At 34.8% G+C, this 13,738-nt stretch overlaps 2 protein-coding genes across 3 annotated transcripts; one reads left to right on the top strand and one right to left on the bottom strand.

Annotated features, from left to right (window-relative positions):
• Positions 1-2,476: 2,476 nt before the first annotated feature.
• Positions 2,477-4,726, top strand: LOC133691565 (actin-related protein 2/3 complex subunit 5A-like). The gene is made up of 4 exons (XM_062112123.1): positions 2,477-2,689; positions 2,759-2,831; positions 2,906-3,006; positions 4,446-4,726. Exons 1-4 carry the CDS (start codon positions 2,586-2,588, stop codon positions 4,579-4,581), a joined length of 414 nt encoding a protein of 137 aa, XP_061968107.1. The 5' UTR covers positions 2,477-2,585; the 3' UTR covers positions 4,582-4,726.
• Positions 4,727-6,586: 1,860 nt separating this feature from the next.
• Positions 6,587-9,483, bottom strand: LOC133691889 (homeobox-leucine zipper protein HAT3-like). 2 transcript variants are annotated; one of them, XM_062112507.1, is made up of 5 exons: positions 9,355-9,479; positions 8,669-9,251; positions 8,242-8,546; positions 8,051-8,130; positions 6,587-7,453 (listed from the first exon to the last, which is right to left on the bottom strand). In XM_062112507.1, the coding sequence occupies exons 2-5, from the start codon at positions 8,826-8,828 to the stop codon at positions 7,111-7,113; spliced, it is 888 nt and encodes a 295-aa protein (XP_061968491.1). In that variant the 5' UTR covers positions 8,829-9,251; positions 9,355-9,479; the 3' UTR covers positions 6,587-7,110. The 2 variants fall into 2 exon arrangements, with proteins under 2 accessions (XP_061968491.1, XP_061968490.1); XM_062112506.1 differs by having other exon boundaries at positions 8,669-9,483.
• Positions 9,484-13,738: the final 4,255 nt, after the last annotated feature.

Here is a 13,738-nt window from a genome sequence, read left to right as displayed (position 1 = left end):
TTAATAGTCCTAATAAATTTTCCCTTTAGTGATGAAGTTTTAACAGGTACTGCAGGTTTCTGATCTGATCTCAAAGAACCCTGCCCGGTCTCTCCACTGCCCACTGTATGCTCATTCCTTTTCCCTCTCAAATCTTTCAACTCATCCTTTAAGCTTCTCCGTGAATCCTTTGGGAACAAAGACCCACCACTGTATCTCCTCAAATGAAATGCATTCAGTGGAGCATCCGCCTTCCTGGTTGCTAGTGATTGAGAAGAAGGAGGATAAGATGCACGATAACTCTTGTTTTTCCCTAATTCTTCGGTTTCAGAATTTGGCAATTCAGAAGAAATAGAATGTGAGGGTGAGAGAGTGGTTGGTGAATACGGGGCTGAGCTCCCTTGGGATGCAAAAGATGTCGTGGACCTGAAAGATTGTGACTCGATTTGAGTTTCATCAACTGAGAGAGGTCTAAAATGTGAAGGACCAAGATGTTGTGGACCTGGACCCCTTTGAAATGACAAAGATGTTGTGGACCTGAAAGACTGCGTTTTGAGAGACTCTAACTGTGATTTGAGAGACTCGAACTGTGTTTCATCGACTGAGAGAGGCCTAAGATGCGAAGAATCTCCAGCAAAAGAACCTACTTTCTCTCTAATTTCCTTCCTCTCAGATCTCGGATGCCATGGGATTTCGGAAGGTAAGGCTACAGTTTCATTAAAACTCTCCTCCAAGTTCGTAGGAGGCATATCACCAAAATCATTCTCGTTTGCACTCCTTCCAGAACCATCAGTGGAGCCTGAGGCCGAGAAGCTTGTACCGGACTCGTTTTCATTACTAAATAGAGAGCTATCCAGAACCCTAATCCTCGAATTTAAACTCCTAATTGGCAACCCTAGTGGCCTGTAACCATTTACTTGTCCTAGATTACCATATTCATCAAGTGAATAGTTCGGTTGAGACCCTACAACCATCGATTCACTCTGAAAATACTGAGAATTCCGAGCTTGAATCACATCGCTATCACCATTCTCAAATGAGTTTTCAAAGTCATTTTCAGCATTTAAAGATCCAACCTTGTTTTGTTCATTACCGTTAGTATCATCAACCATAGACTCATCATCCCTACAGTTCTGCGATTCAGTTTTGTTCAGTTCATGGCCATTAGTGCCATTAACCATAGACTCACCACTATAATACTGTGAGTTCCAATTTTGGTACACATGTTTGTCATGAAACCCGGACAAATTTTCAGACCCATCATAAGAAATTGGAGAAACGTGAAAAATCCTAGACACATAAGATGATTGTGAATCATCAGAATACTGGGGAGGTGGTTCGGAGTCAAAATCTTCAACATTTCTACACCTAAACAAGCCATAACAAACAGCAAGGCCTATGAAAAGAAGGTGTGCAAGGTCCCAAAATTTGGTGAGAATAGTAGACAGGCTGATAAAGTCAGGAGCTTGTGAAGGAAATAGTGGAATAAGAAAAAGAAAGAGCACAAAAAAGAGAGACTTACAGAGTATGTGACTAGTGAAAGATGATGACTTATTGGTTCTGGTGATGGGTTTTGAGTTGTCAAGCTCCTTGAGTGGCGAAGGGAGCTTGGAATGTGAGACAGGATCTGCCATTGATGGAGAAACAAGGGGTTTTTTTAGGTTCTGCTGTTTGGTGGGTGTGAGAATGGGGAGATGAGATGGTGGAGGAAGGAAGACTTTGAACTTCGAAGGGAAGGAAGGAAAAAACAGGAGCCAGAAAAGGAGAAATCATTTATTACGACCATTTGCATGTTTGAGAGTGTGAATAATATATTTTTTATTTTTAAAAAATGGTTTTTAATATTAATATATCAAATAAAAATATTAAAAAAATAAAGGCGTCTAAGCACAACATGTCAAACACGAAAACTCGGACGTCATTGATATTATCTTATTTTTATCTCATTTGATAATTCTATATTTTAAATTCTAATTGTTTTTTCGCTCAACGTCCTTTTTGTTTATTGTTTTTTCTTCTAACATTATTCTCAAAACTCTTATTATGATCACACTAAATCTTTTATCATCTTTACTTGATTTTATATTATTTAATTTTCTATTAAGATTCTATTTCTAATTCTTGTTTGAATTTATTTTTTTAAAAAAATTATATTTTCTAGCATAAATAGATATAATTTAATCATTGTATACGGGATATTTTCACTTTTTGAAACAAGTTTAAGTCCAAATAATTATAGTTTATTTGGAAATTATACAACGAGAGATATATATTTTAAATTCCAACAAGCCTCTAATAAACCAAAAAAAATCTAATTTTCTAAAAGTTGTTTTTAAAATTAAATAAATAAAAACAAAGAAAATAATTTCTTTGTTCATTTATAAAAAAAAGGGTGACGAAACCTAGGCCCATGGAAAGAAAAGGCCGAACTTAGCCTGCATTGATTTGAACGAGGCCCTGGCCTTAGCCCAATAAAGAACGATCCTTGTTCACAAAGCATCACGAAGCAGTATCGAAAACAGGAGAAACACGGCGCCTAAGGCTCAACCGCTACCCGCCTTAGCTAAACGCTTAACTTCCCCATCGTTTCACTGCAAGGAGAGCGAATGGCAGGAAGAGGGGAAACAGTGAAAGCAGAGAATGCAGAGGCAGAGGCTATAATCACAAGAATCGAACACAAATCTCGCAAGATCGAAAGCCTACTCAAACAGTCAGTAATTATCAATCATTTTGCAACTCAACTTTGGTGTTTCTGTTTGTGATTCTTTGTTTCTTTTAGGGGTAGACCTGTCGAGGCTCTCAAAACGGTACTAGAAGGCTCGCCTCCCAAGACTCGAGACGAGCGATGCAAGGTTTTGTTTTTCTTTTCTTTTTTGGAAAAATTAAGGGAAGTTTTGATTTTTATATATAGTTTTTATATGCGTAGTCAGCGAATTGGATCGTGGTGCATAGAGTGCTAATGGCAATAAAAGATGTGGATGCATTGTTCTCTGCTTTGGATCCCGAGTACTATGATATTCTGATGAAGTCAGTCCTTCTCTTTCTCTTCCTTATTTTCATTTCTAGTTTAATTTTATATAACTTTCCCGTCACCTGAATTTACATTTACAGTTAGAGAGTAAGACTTGAGCAATCTTCATTTCATATTTGAGATCTTTTGTTAAGTGAAGACAATCTTCATTTTATAAAGTAGAATTGATAAATATATATTCTTTATTATTGAGGCTTTTTGTTAAGTGGAAGCTTTGAGTCATTGCTCAAATGGTCCTTAGCTTAAGCTGGCTTCATTTCAAGGTTAAACTTTATTGTTCCTTCAGCCTGTTTAGATATTTTACCACTTCCTCACCAAATATTTTGAATTTTCATCATTTCACAACTTTGAACTTATTTGTGGTGTAATCTTTTATTCATGAACTGATGTTCGATCAATTTCAAACTTCTAGCTTGGCATTCACGGCTCTAAGCTTGAAATCACTTGGAATTTGTAGCAGCTACCCATTTTTCTGCTACAAGAACGAAGCCAGCAGAGAGTTAAGATATTTCTGTTGGTGTGATCATTCATGAAAACTAATTATTATTGCCAATGGGTTTTTATCTTAACGAAGCCCTTGGCTAGTCTTTATTGGTTGTAGAGAATATTTTTCGCCTGCATGTTGCTGATCATTAGTAAACAGTTCCTCAACATAAAGCTTCTCTGTTTGCTAGCTTTAAACTTGTTGTTTTGAAATATAAAATATGGTCGAGAACTCTCTTCAATTTCATCAAACCTTAATTACCTTGAGGATCAGATCGATGCCATTTACAAAATGGTATCCTGATTCTCCTTCCAAAGCCTCCTTGTAAGACCCCTCCCTGTTGTATCTTCTTGGTATATTACTCAGTTGTTTCGTCAGGAGAAACAGAATGGAACTGATTTTGCCTACAACAGTTAAAGTGCTATTTATATATTTTTTTCATGAAGACATCACAAATGAAAATTTTTACTTATCGTTCCGTTAATGTGATTATCCATTTCTCGTCCAAGGACACTTTTATACATATCCACAATTGGCTTTCTGTGTGACAACACTGCACCATATTTGTGTTGCCCCTGGTGTTTACTCTGGAAGGATTTGTTTCATCCTGGCACATTTTGGATCCCTACTTGTATGTGAAAAAAGAAAGCTGAGCATGAACTTCAAAGGTAAAAACGAAGCTGACAGGCTTCAATCTTTGTTCTTGGCTGAGCTTTAATACTAATAATCACATGCTCAGTAATGTGGACATAGTTGGCTGTGGGATTATCAAATCCTTACCGGTTTGTGTTGCACTAAGAGCAACACCCCTCAACCCAAACACCCGAAAAGGAATGGGTGAATCGAATCTCCATCTAGCATTTCATGTGGTCTATTCATTTGTCGTTCTCATTGTTTTTGTGAAACGTTCTGCAATGGAACATTAATTCAGTGATATCATATATTCCACAGGTACTTGTATAGGGGATTGTCTACTGGAGATCGGCCCACATGCGACCAATGCCTGCGGATACATGAAAAATTGACGGAGAAAGCTGGCACGGGTTGCATATTGCGTTCCCTTGCAGATACTGTGAATACCGTTTGACTGGATCGTGTACACCAAAAGTTCAAATTTATACTGTTTGACTGGATCGTGTACACCAGATGTTCAAATTTATTCATCTGTAATATATAATTTTGAACGATGATAATGTGTATGTTCCAAAAGCTTTGCTTTGCCTTGCCTTAAAGCTTGTGATTTGGTACCTGGTTTCTTATTTCATTTTTATTCGAGCAGGTCATTGTATTGATAAGTCTTAAATTAGCTGCCAGCTACCTACCTATCAGACAAGATTCTTGTACCTTCGTCTCTGAATCAATGTAACTTCATCTCTGAATCAATGTAAGATTAACTGAAATTGGATCACATGTCATGGTAATGTAATTGATGCGGGATAAAAAAACTTAAAGAAAAGAAAAGAACCAAGAAGAGGAAGCCAGAAAAAAATAAAAGAAAAGGTTGAAAAAGTCTGAAATTTTGTAATTTTTATTCAATTCATTGTCTAATATTTAAAAAATAGAATATAAATATTACAACCTCAACTACATTGTGTTTATAGCCTATTAAATAAAAAAATTCAACAAATAACAATATTAAATTTAATAAATAAAATCCAATAATACGGTTAGGCTATCTTCATAATCATATGAATATGTAAATCATGTACGGGGTCTGATGTTCCTTTGAACATGGATTTCTGTTTTTTGTGTACTGCGCGAACTCCCATTATTTCTCAAGGCCTAGATTTGATGGTTTTTCACGTTGAAGATTACTTTGGAAAAGCATTCGCAACCACTGTTATGAAATTCTTTACTAGAGATCGGGCCACAGACAAAGCAGGCTATGCTATTAGAGATCGAGCCACAAACAAAGCTGGTTCGCAACCACTGTTATGAAATTCTTTGTTAGAGATCGGGCCACAGACAAAGCTGGCTATGGTTCAATATTACGTTCTGAAGAAGACACTGTTACCGTTTGACTGCATCAGAAGCAGATCAATGCGAAAACTTCTACGGTAGTAGTATATATAATTTCTAGGGATGATAATGTGTAGAAACTATCAGGTTTTGTTCCAAAAACCTTTGTCTTGCCTTGAAGCTCGTGATAAAGACATAAACTTCTTGTTTCATATTTTATTCAAGCAGGTTGTTGTTTTGTTTCTCAAATCTTAAATTTCTGCCCAGCTACCTCCCAACCTATTAGACATAGATTCCTGAACCTTCTTCAGTGAACCAATGTAAAAGGAGATCTGAAATTAGATTGCATGTATAGATAAAAGGGTCAGTCATTTTTTTTTGCCTTGTGGATTTGCATGTCTTTCCTGCATTTTAGACGTATCAATGAATGCTTAGTGTCCAGGGACCAAGACACAATCACCCATCAAATTCAGATTTCTTTTTTTTTATATATATTTTTGTGATGAGAGAACGTTAAGTTCTTGGAAGGAAGCCTTTTCAATTAGTGCGTTATGTTTTGCTCAAGGCCTGAACAGCTGAAGGGGCGGCTAAACTCTTAATTTCTCTTCCTACGAGGGTCTCAACCCATAAGGGTGGTTCATGAGATCATGTTTGACCGATATGATAAGAACTTGTGAGATCATGTTTCAAACTCCACCCGCAACAATGTGCAAAAAACCCCTTCGTCCATCTTTATGAATTATCAGCTAGTCTCATGGGTCCTGTTTTCACTGACAATCACATCGAGTTGGCTACACGTCTGTCTGGATTATCTAATCCTCACCTGAAGGATGTGAACTTGATTTCCTCATTAAAAAAAAAAACAAAAAATTTTGGTACCAGATATGTAAAATTCAACAATGATTTCATAGGCAGAAAAGAAACGTACCATTTTATGAAGATTCAGCGGCCATACGCTATAGTATTGTGGACAAGGAATGTGCTGACACACTCGACACTTAAAAAGATGAATTGCAGGTCGAATAAAAAAGGATTGACATGGAAGCTTGGGAGCAGCGGAGCCAGACATGTTTAATATCTATTAATTAGTTGTAATACTACAGTGGATAAAAGAGATCATGAGCCATGTGACATGAAATTTTTCTACCATGAGCCATCCATATATTCTTTTGTGTATTAAGGCATGGAGACATGCGTAGGAATCACAAGAAGAACCTGATATCCTTCACAACGCTAGTGGACAACCATTCATATACAAAAGCCACCAATAATCTAAGGATGAAGAGAAGCATTTCTAGTTAATATATAGGATGACCAATCATTCCTTCACTAGAATCACTAAAATACTATCCTCTTTACATAGTAGAGCCACTTTGTCCACCTCCAATCCTACAATAATAAGCATGAAGATAAGGAATTCGGATTCCTATGTCGTCCCTTCCAACATCCTACCACTTGCAAACACTAAATTGTACAACTAGTCCACTCTTAGCTAACTGGACTTCGCCAAAATCGCATCCTAACCATCACCACTGATTGTGTCTTCTTTCGCACTCCTCTCTGTTGCTCATTCTCTGACGTTTCTCTGGATATTTTATCCTAATCACTTCCATCCATTTTATCTTTTTACAATAATAGCCCTACTTCAAACAAACTATCATGAACTAGAAGCGGGAGCATCAAAAGTTCGATGGTGGATAGGCATTGCTGCCCAAGGGTTAATGGGCACCGGTCGTTGTGGTTGGGGGGTCGAGGCAATTGGAGCAAGAGCAGAGGACACGAAAGCAGCAGAAGATGATGATGCCGATGAGACAACACGCTTGCATGAAGGACACATGGTGAGGGTGGTGGGAGGGTTCATGTGCATGTAGAGCTGTGGGGAGAGTTTCAGTGCTCTGAGCTCTTGCACCTCCTTCAGTAACGTCCTGTTCTCCTCTGTTAGATTTTCACAGCACCTCTTTAGGTACTCGCAATCTACTTCAGTTTGCTTCAACTTAGTCCTGAATCAATTCGAGTACAAGGAAATGTTCACTTTTCAGTTTTCACTCCATTTTCCTCAGCATAAAAACAGTTCAAAATCCATTTAAATTAATCACGCTAATTCTGAAAACACCAAAATGTAAAAGCAAACATCCATTTACCAGGCAACCAAACACCCTACTTGTACATATTGAAGACTGACTCAACATTAAGTATGGATACTAAACTTTAGTAGTCCTGATGAATTCACCATTTCTTTTGCCTGCTCAAAGTGCAGACGACACATGAATATGGTAATGCATTATTACAAAGAACAACAGTCGTTGAAAACCCTGGCTGCAATTATAATTAATTAATTAATAATCCATCCTAAGTGGCATTAAATTCTAGATCATTCAAAATTGGAGGAAACAATTTTTTCCATAATATTGTAACCATTATTTTTTAAAAAAGTATTTCATTTAAAAATATATTAAAATATTTTTTAAAAAAAAATTCATTCACCACATAAGCAGATTTTCTCCAAAATAAGAAGAAAATTATATCCTTATCAACTCATTTGATATTCGCTCCTGAAATGCCAAATATAGCCCTGACAAAGTGGGGAAATATCTCACCTTGCTCTTCTGTTCTGAAACCACACCTCCACTTGCCTTGGCCTGAGATTCAACTGTTTTGCCAAAGCCAGCTTTTCCTTCTGCAACCACAAAACCACCACGTACTTCACCAAATGACACCAAAGCCAGAATTAAAAACCATCCTGGCATTAAAAAAAAAAAAAAAGATTAACCCAAAGGCTACTGCTCACGGGATTGAGAGTATTATGTTCCTTGAAATTCTCTTCAAGCACTGACGACTGTTCCTTTGACAGTCTCAGCTTCTTCCTAGAAGCATCACCACCATCTTCATCATCACTTCCGCGAGAGCAAGATGCTCTCTCTGCTTCTGTTTCTTCTCCAATCTGTTCTCTTTCGCTTCTTTTACCACTGATCAAGCTGGATAGTGTACTGTTTGGTGAAGAAACCCCAGTTTCGTCATCACAATCTGCCACAGCAGCCGGTACCCTGTTCATGTCAATCCCTCGTTGAAACAACCTCGTATCACATGTTCTATCTGCAATAACAAAAACAATAATGGGAATCCTGTAATTAACCCAAAACACAGATCTGAATCAAAGACAGTACTGAAAGCTTGTTTTTTTAGAGCCCAAAAACAAGAAGAAACAAAACAGGTACCTGGTGATTGAAAGAGGTCAGTCCAGGAAGTTTTTTTATGTTTGTTTTGTGAAGCCGAAGGCATGAGATTTAGCTTCAAAGAAGGCTGCTGATGATGATTCCGTTGTGTAGCATATCCCAAGCTCAAACTCAAGCCCAGGCCATCATTTTTATCACCCATCTTCTCTCTCTCTCCCTCTCAAACAACAAAACCAAAGTTTCAATCTTTCCGATCAAAATAAACACTCCCTTTTGCCTTTCAACTGGGATAACTGTGTTTTTATTCAGGATTGTGAGAAAGCAGAATGGGAAAAGAAGGGTAGAAAATGGTTGGGTTTTTGGAGCCTGAGGTGTCACAGCTTCTTGCTTTTTTCAGGACAGCAGAAGGATGGGACTAGTTATAATCAACAAATTAAACTAAAACACCTGGGTCGGTTTAACTCTTTCCTTGAACAATAACCATATTTTTTATTATTATTTTAAAAAATAATTTTAAATAACTTTTATATTTTTGTATAATTTTGATATGATAGTTTCAAAAATAAAAAGTAAAAAAAGATGAAAGGTGGTCTGATACATCTTTACAAGCATTTCACTCGCCACCCTAAATAATTCATTTGAAAAGAAAATTAATAAAAAAAAGGCAGCAGAGAATTATATTCAAAAAGTGAAGAGAAATTTAGATGTACAAAGAGAGGAAACAAAACCTGGTATGGCTTGCCTTGAACCTGCTGAGTTCCTTCTGCGATCTTTGCAACTGGTATGGCTTCAGCTGAAGGATTTGTCCTCGGCTAAAAAGGTATTGGGGCACGAAGGAGAGATTATGTTTTCTATCTTCGGTGTGGCTGCTAAGAACAATAAATGGCTTTTAATTCAGCATCTTAAAACAGTGATGTTTTTTTTTAGAAAAAAAAGAGTTGGATTATTCATGAATTGACCCGGGTTTATTAAGTTTTGCTGGGCCAAATTCCTAATTAGTTTTTATTTTAATTTGACTTAATCCAGGATTACTTAGATCGGATTCAGATCTTTGTAAATTGAGAATGCTCACTTTAATAGAATTTAACAGTAGACGTGCTCATTGAGATAACTAAATGGGTGAAGCAAGGACACGTGTTTAATAGAATTTAACACAACTTTTAATTATTATTATTAATATCTTTGTAAATTGAGAATGCTCACTTATTAATATCTATCTATATTTTACTTGTGGTGAAAATTACTGTAATGAACCTTCTCTTTTTACTATTAATTCCAAGAATAATACACGCATTGTCCATAATTTTTTACCACTTAATTTCTTGTTGATTTTTTATTTTTAATTTGGTCACTGTTTAGCTTGGAGAGTAGTTCCTATTGTAAGGGAAAAAAGCATTCTTATTGAAAATAATAGTAATGCATGCTCAATTGAAATGCAAAACTATATCAAGTATATAAAAAAAACATTATATATAAATATCGTGTTATTTATATCTGGCTTTATAATTAATTATGTTTTATTTTTATTAAGGAGAGAATTATTACTGTATGTAATTATGACGTGGATGAAATTGGTATTAGGTTACATGAAAGTATGTTACACTTTCTTCACACACAAGTACCTTTCTTTGTTAGTTTGAGTTCAACTGTTTAGGAAACAGAAACATTGACAGGCACCAAATTCGGCTTCCTTTGTGTGTGTTTTTTTCTAGAATTAACGGAGGTGTTCAAATTTCTTACAAGTTTATGTGTATATTAATTAATTTTAATCGTTTTAAAATTAATGACCATATAAATTTTTAATGACTTTAAAATTTATAAGACTCGAACTAGTGACTTCTAAAGAGTAAACTCGAGATCTAATGAGTTAAGTTATACCTTTCAGAATTTTTTCTTTGTGTTTTAGATTTATAAGAGTTAATATTAAACTAATAATTTTGTCTTGTATGTTTTCCTTCAATGTTTTTCAGACAGAACTTAGTATATTTGATGGAATTTTGTAATCATTAATAAAATTCGATAGGTTTATACTTATAATAAACTAGTAGTGGAGCATCTGAATTATTCTTATGGGTGTTTTCATGATGTCATTGAAGATGTTTGATCTATCCACAGTTTTAGGCCATGGCAAGTAAATATGCAAACCTTTCTAACGCAACCAAGGGTGGCAAAGGCAATATTGTTGTAAAAGGATAAGATGCTCGCAACTTTGATGGAGGATCAAAAGGCGGAAATAAAAGAAAAGGCTTTGAAAACTATACAACTTTGTTTGTTAATTTGATGAAATTTCACGTGAGGTTCTTGTGTGTGTGTGTGTGTATATAAATTAAGCATGGCAGAAGTGCACCAATCAAGACTCATCTTTATAAGAATATTACTTTAATTAAGATTCTAAATACCTAACATATGAATTTTTATAGTTTTCAAGTTATAATTATCAGCAATATTTAGAAACTATATATATATATATATATATATATATATATATATATATATATATATATATATATATATATATATATATATATATATATATTTGTATCAGACGTGTGTCATGTTCGCTGGCAACAAAGAGTGTAAATTACGACTGCAAGGCATGTATGCACACCCTGGATCAATATTTAATATGTGTCTTCATATACTAATTCACTTGTATGTTCTTGCAGTGTTGATCTTCTTCTGTGATGGTATATCAGTGATGATCTTAAGAATCTTATTCCACGGCTAGTTTTTAGTTGTTCCAAATCCATTTTAATATAACTGAGTTGTGTTCTTAAAACCCGTTTTGAAATGCGGATCATTCCATATTTTTAAAAAAATTTAAAAATAAATTATTTGCTAAAAATTTATTTTTTGATATGTTTAGGATCGTTTTGATGCGCTGATCTCAAAAATAATTTTTAAAAAATAAAAAACATCATTTTAATACATTTCAACATGAAAATCACTTTAAAAAGCAACCGCAACCACACTTCTAAACAACTCTAATAGTCTCTTCTATTGTCCCCTTCAAAGAATATGATGTTTTCCAACCCCCAATACAATAGAAACCTGTGCATCTTGTATTTTGATCATAAGTACTTCTTTCTAGTTCATTATTTAGAGGGTGACTTACAAGCTCTTGAATAGTATAAAAATTAATTTTTCTATGTTTAAGGTTATTTTAGAGGAAAATTTTTTTATCTCACTAAAAAAAAAAAAACAAAGCTTACATAAGGATTGTTAATTATGAAATGAATATATTATCCCGAAATAAATCACTTTTAACTTTTTTAAAATATTTCCGCGCATTAAAACTCTTTAACTGTCTTGGCTCCCATCCTTTTTGTTTATGCAAGTAAATTTTTTATTCACCTTCTTTTTAATATTTGTGTAAATTCATAGTATTTAAGAAGGGCAAATGCAATTTTTCTATAATCATTCTCTCTCTCTCTCTCTCTCTCTCTCTCTCTCTCTCTCTCTCTCTCTCTCTCTCTCTCTCTCTCTCTCTCTCTCTCTCTCTCTCTCTCTCTCTCTCTCTCTCTCTCTCTACATGCCATAAGGTTGACGTGAATGGAAGCACACCGAACGCAAAATTTTGTTTTGTTTAGTTTTTCTCTAGTGAATGAAGCATCGTTTCTTCGACCACATGTTCAATGGTAATATGGTAAAATAACATAACATAAAGTAAAGTAAAAGCTGGATTTTAAATTGTATATAAGCTCTGGCTTGAGCCGAGTGGAAGAGAAAGAGAGTGTGGAAACAAATGGAGGGACAAGTGGAGTGGAGTCACGTGGGGACCCTGCATGATTCACGTGCAAAAGCATGTGATGTGTGTCCAAGTGCAACACGTGGTCCGATGTTGAAACTCGTGCGTGTCATTCTGTCTCTTCACGTTCAGACACGAACTTTCCCTACAATCATTGGATGCTCTCTATCCTCTCCTAATTCATGCTCTAAACTTCCTTTGGTCCCCAAACGCTCCCATTATGGCGCTTACAGAGCACGCTCCTCGTGCCTAGTATCACTTTTAGATAGAAAAATCCCTCGTTAAATCTATATGAATCATAGTTCATAGTTTTAAAAACTAGTACGATAATTAACTTGGCTCAAAACTTAAGTTATAAGTTTTTTTTTGGGTTATTAGGTTTTGATTGAATTATCTGGATTAACCATATTTTGTTATAAATCAAAACGATATAATTTTGGTAAAAAAAATAATAGTCAACGAGTTATAAGTGAGTTTTTTTACTGGGTTTTGCTAGTTCATCCCGGGTAGTAATTTTCCATATTTTTTATTAAACCTGACTTGATTTCAGCCCTAGGTTACCCGGATCCCAGATCGACCCGCCGAGTCAAGATTCAAAACTATACTGTATAGCTCACTCAGACAAACTAGTACTATGACTTGTCTAGAAATTTTTACCGTGTTCGAGATAATAATAATAATAATTTTATCTAAATTTAATAGATATCAATTTAAATTTATCTTAAACGAATAAGAATATTTTTATTTATTTGAGTTTGAATAATAATTAAAAAATAAAATTTGGATACAATATAGATATTATCCTGTCAGATCCAATCCAAATTATATAATAACTTTAAAGTTTGAAAATTTTACTTATACCAAAGTATATATAAATAAGAAATTCAGGGTTTTCTCTTCAATACACTCTTTTCGTCTCTAGCTCTCTAGCAGCAGCAGCAGCGGCAGCTGCTGCTGCTGCTGCTGCTGCTTTTTTTCTTAGCCTTCTTTTCATTTTTTGTAAACCAGCCACGCCTATTCATGAATCAAATGCTCCTTGTCCACGTTATTCTTGTGCCAATAAACAATATCATTTAGGTTTAATTTTTGTGATAAAAAAGATCTATCAAATCAGGATTATTTAGCATCCGAGACTCGACCAGGTCCAACTTTTCAACGAACATTCTATTAATATTTCATGCTTGTTAATTAATTAGCAGAAAATAATTTATGAACAAAATTCTCTTATTAAATCTTTATATATATAAACTGATAAGCAGCAAAATATCTATATTCCATGAATGATAAATGATTAATATCTTATAAAAAATAATTAACATGTATATATGTTTGTATAAAAATTTTATATAAAAAGTTTGTTATAT

Source organism: Populus nigra, chromosome 4 (genome assembly GCF_951802175.1).
Source record: "Populus nigra chromosome 4, ddPopNigr1.1, whole genome shotgun sequence".
In the NCBI taxonomy this organism is placed as follows: domain Eukaryota; kingdom Viridiplantae; phylum Streptophyta; class Magnoliopsida; order Malpighiales; family Salicaceae; genus Populus; species Populus nigra.
This window is presented reverse-complemented; position numbering and strand designations above follow the sequence as displayed.

What these genes read in the sequence shown, in the direction of transcription:
- LOC133691565 (XM_062112123.1), top strand. Translation starts at nt 2,586, where the DNA reads ATGGCAGGAAGAGGGGAAACAGTGAAAGCAGAGAATGCAGAGGCAGAG. An exon ending in ATCGAAAGCCTACTCAAACA is followed by an intron (nt 2,690 to 2,758) that starts GTCAGTAATTAT and finishes TGTTTCTTTTAG; the next exon opens with GGGTAGACCTGTCGAGGCTC. An exon ending in TACTATGATATTCTGATGAA is followed by an intron (nt 3,007 to 4,445) that starts GTCAGTCCTTCT and finishes TATATTCCACAG; the next exon opens with GTACTTGTATAGGGGATTGT.
- LOC133691889 (XM_062112506.1), bottom strand. Translation starts at nt 8,828, where the DNA reads ATGGGTGATAAAAATGATGGCCTGGGCTTGAGTTTGAGCTTGGGATAT. An exon ending in AACATAATACTCTCAATCCC is followed by an intron (nt 8,131 to 8,241) that starts GTGAGCAGTAGC and finishes TTGTGGTTGCAG; the next exon opens with AAGGAAAAGCTGGCTTTGGC. An exon ending in TTTCAGAACAGAAGAGCAAG is followed by an intron (nt 7,454 to 8,050) that starts GTGAGATATTTC and finishes GAATTGATTCAG; the next exon opens with GACTAAGTTGAAGCAAACTG.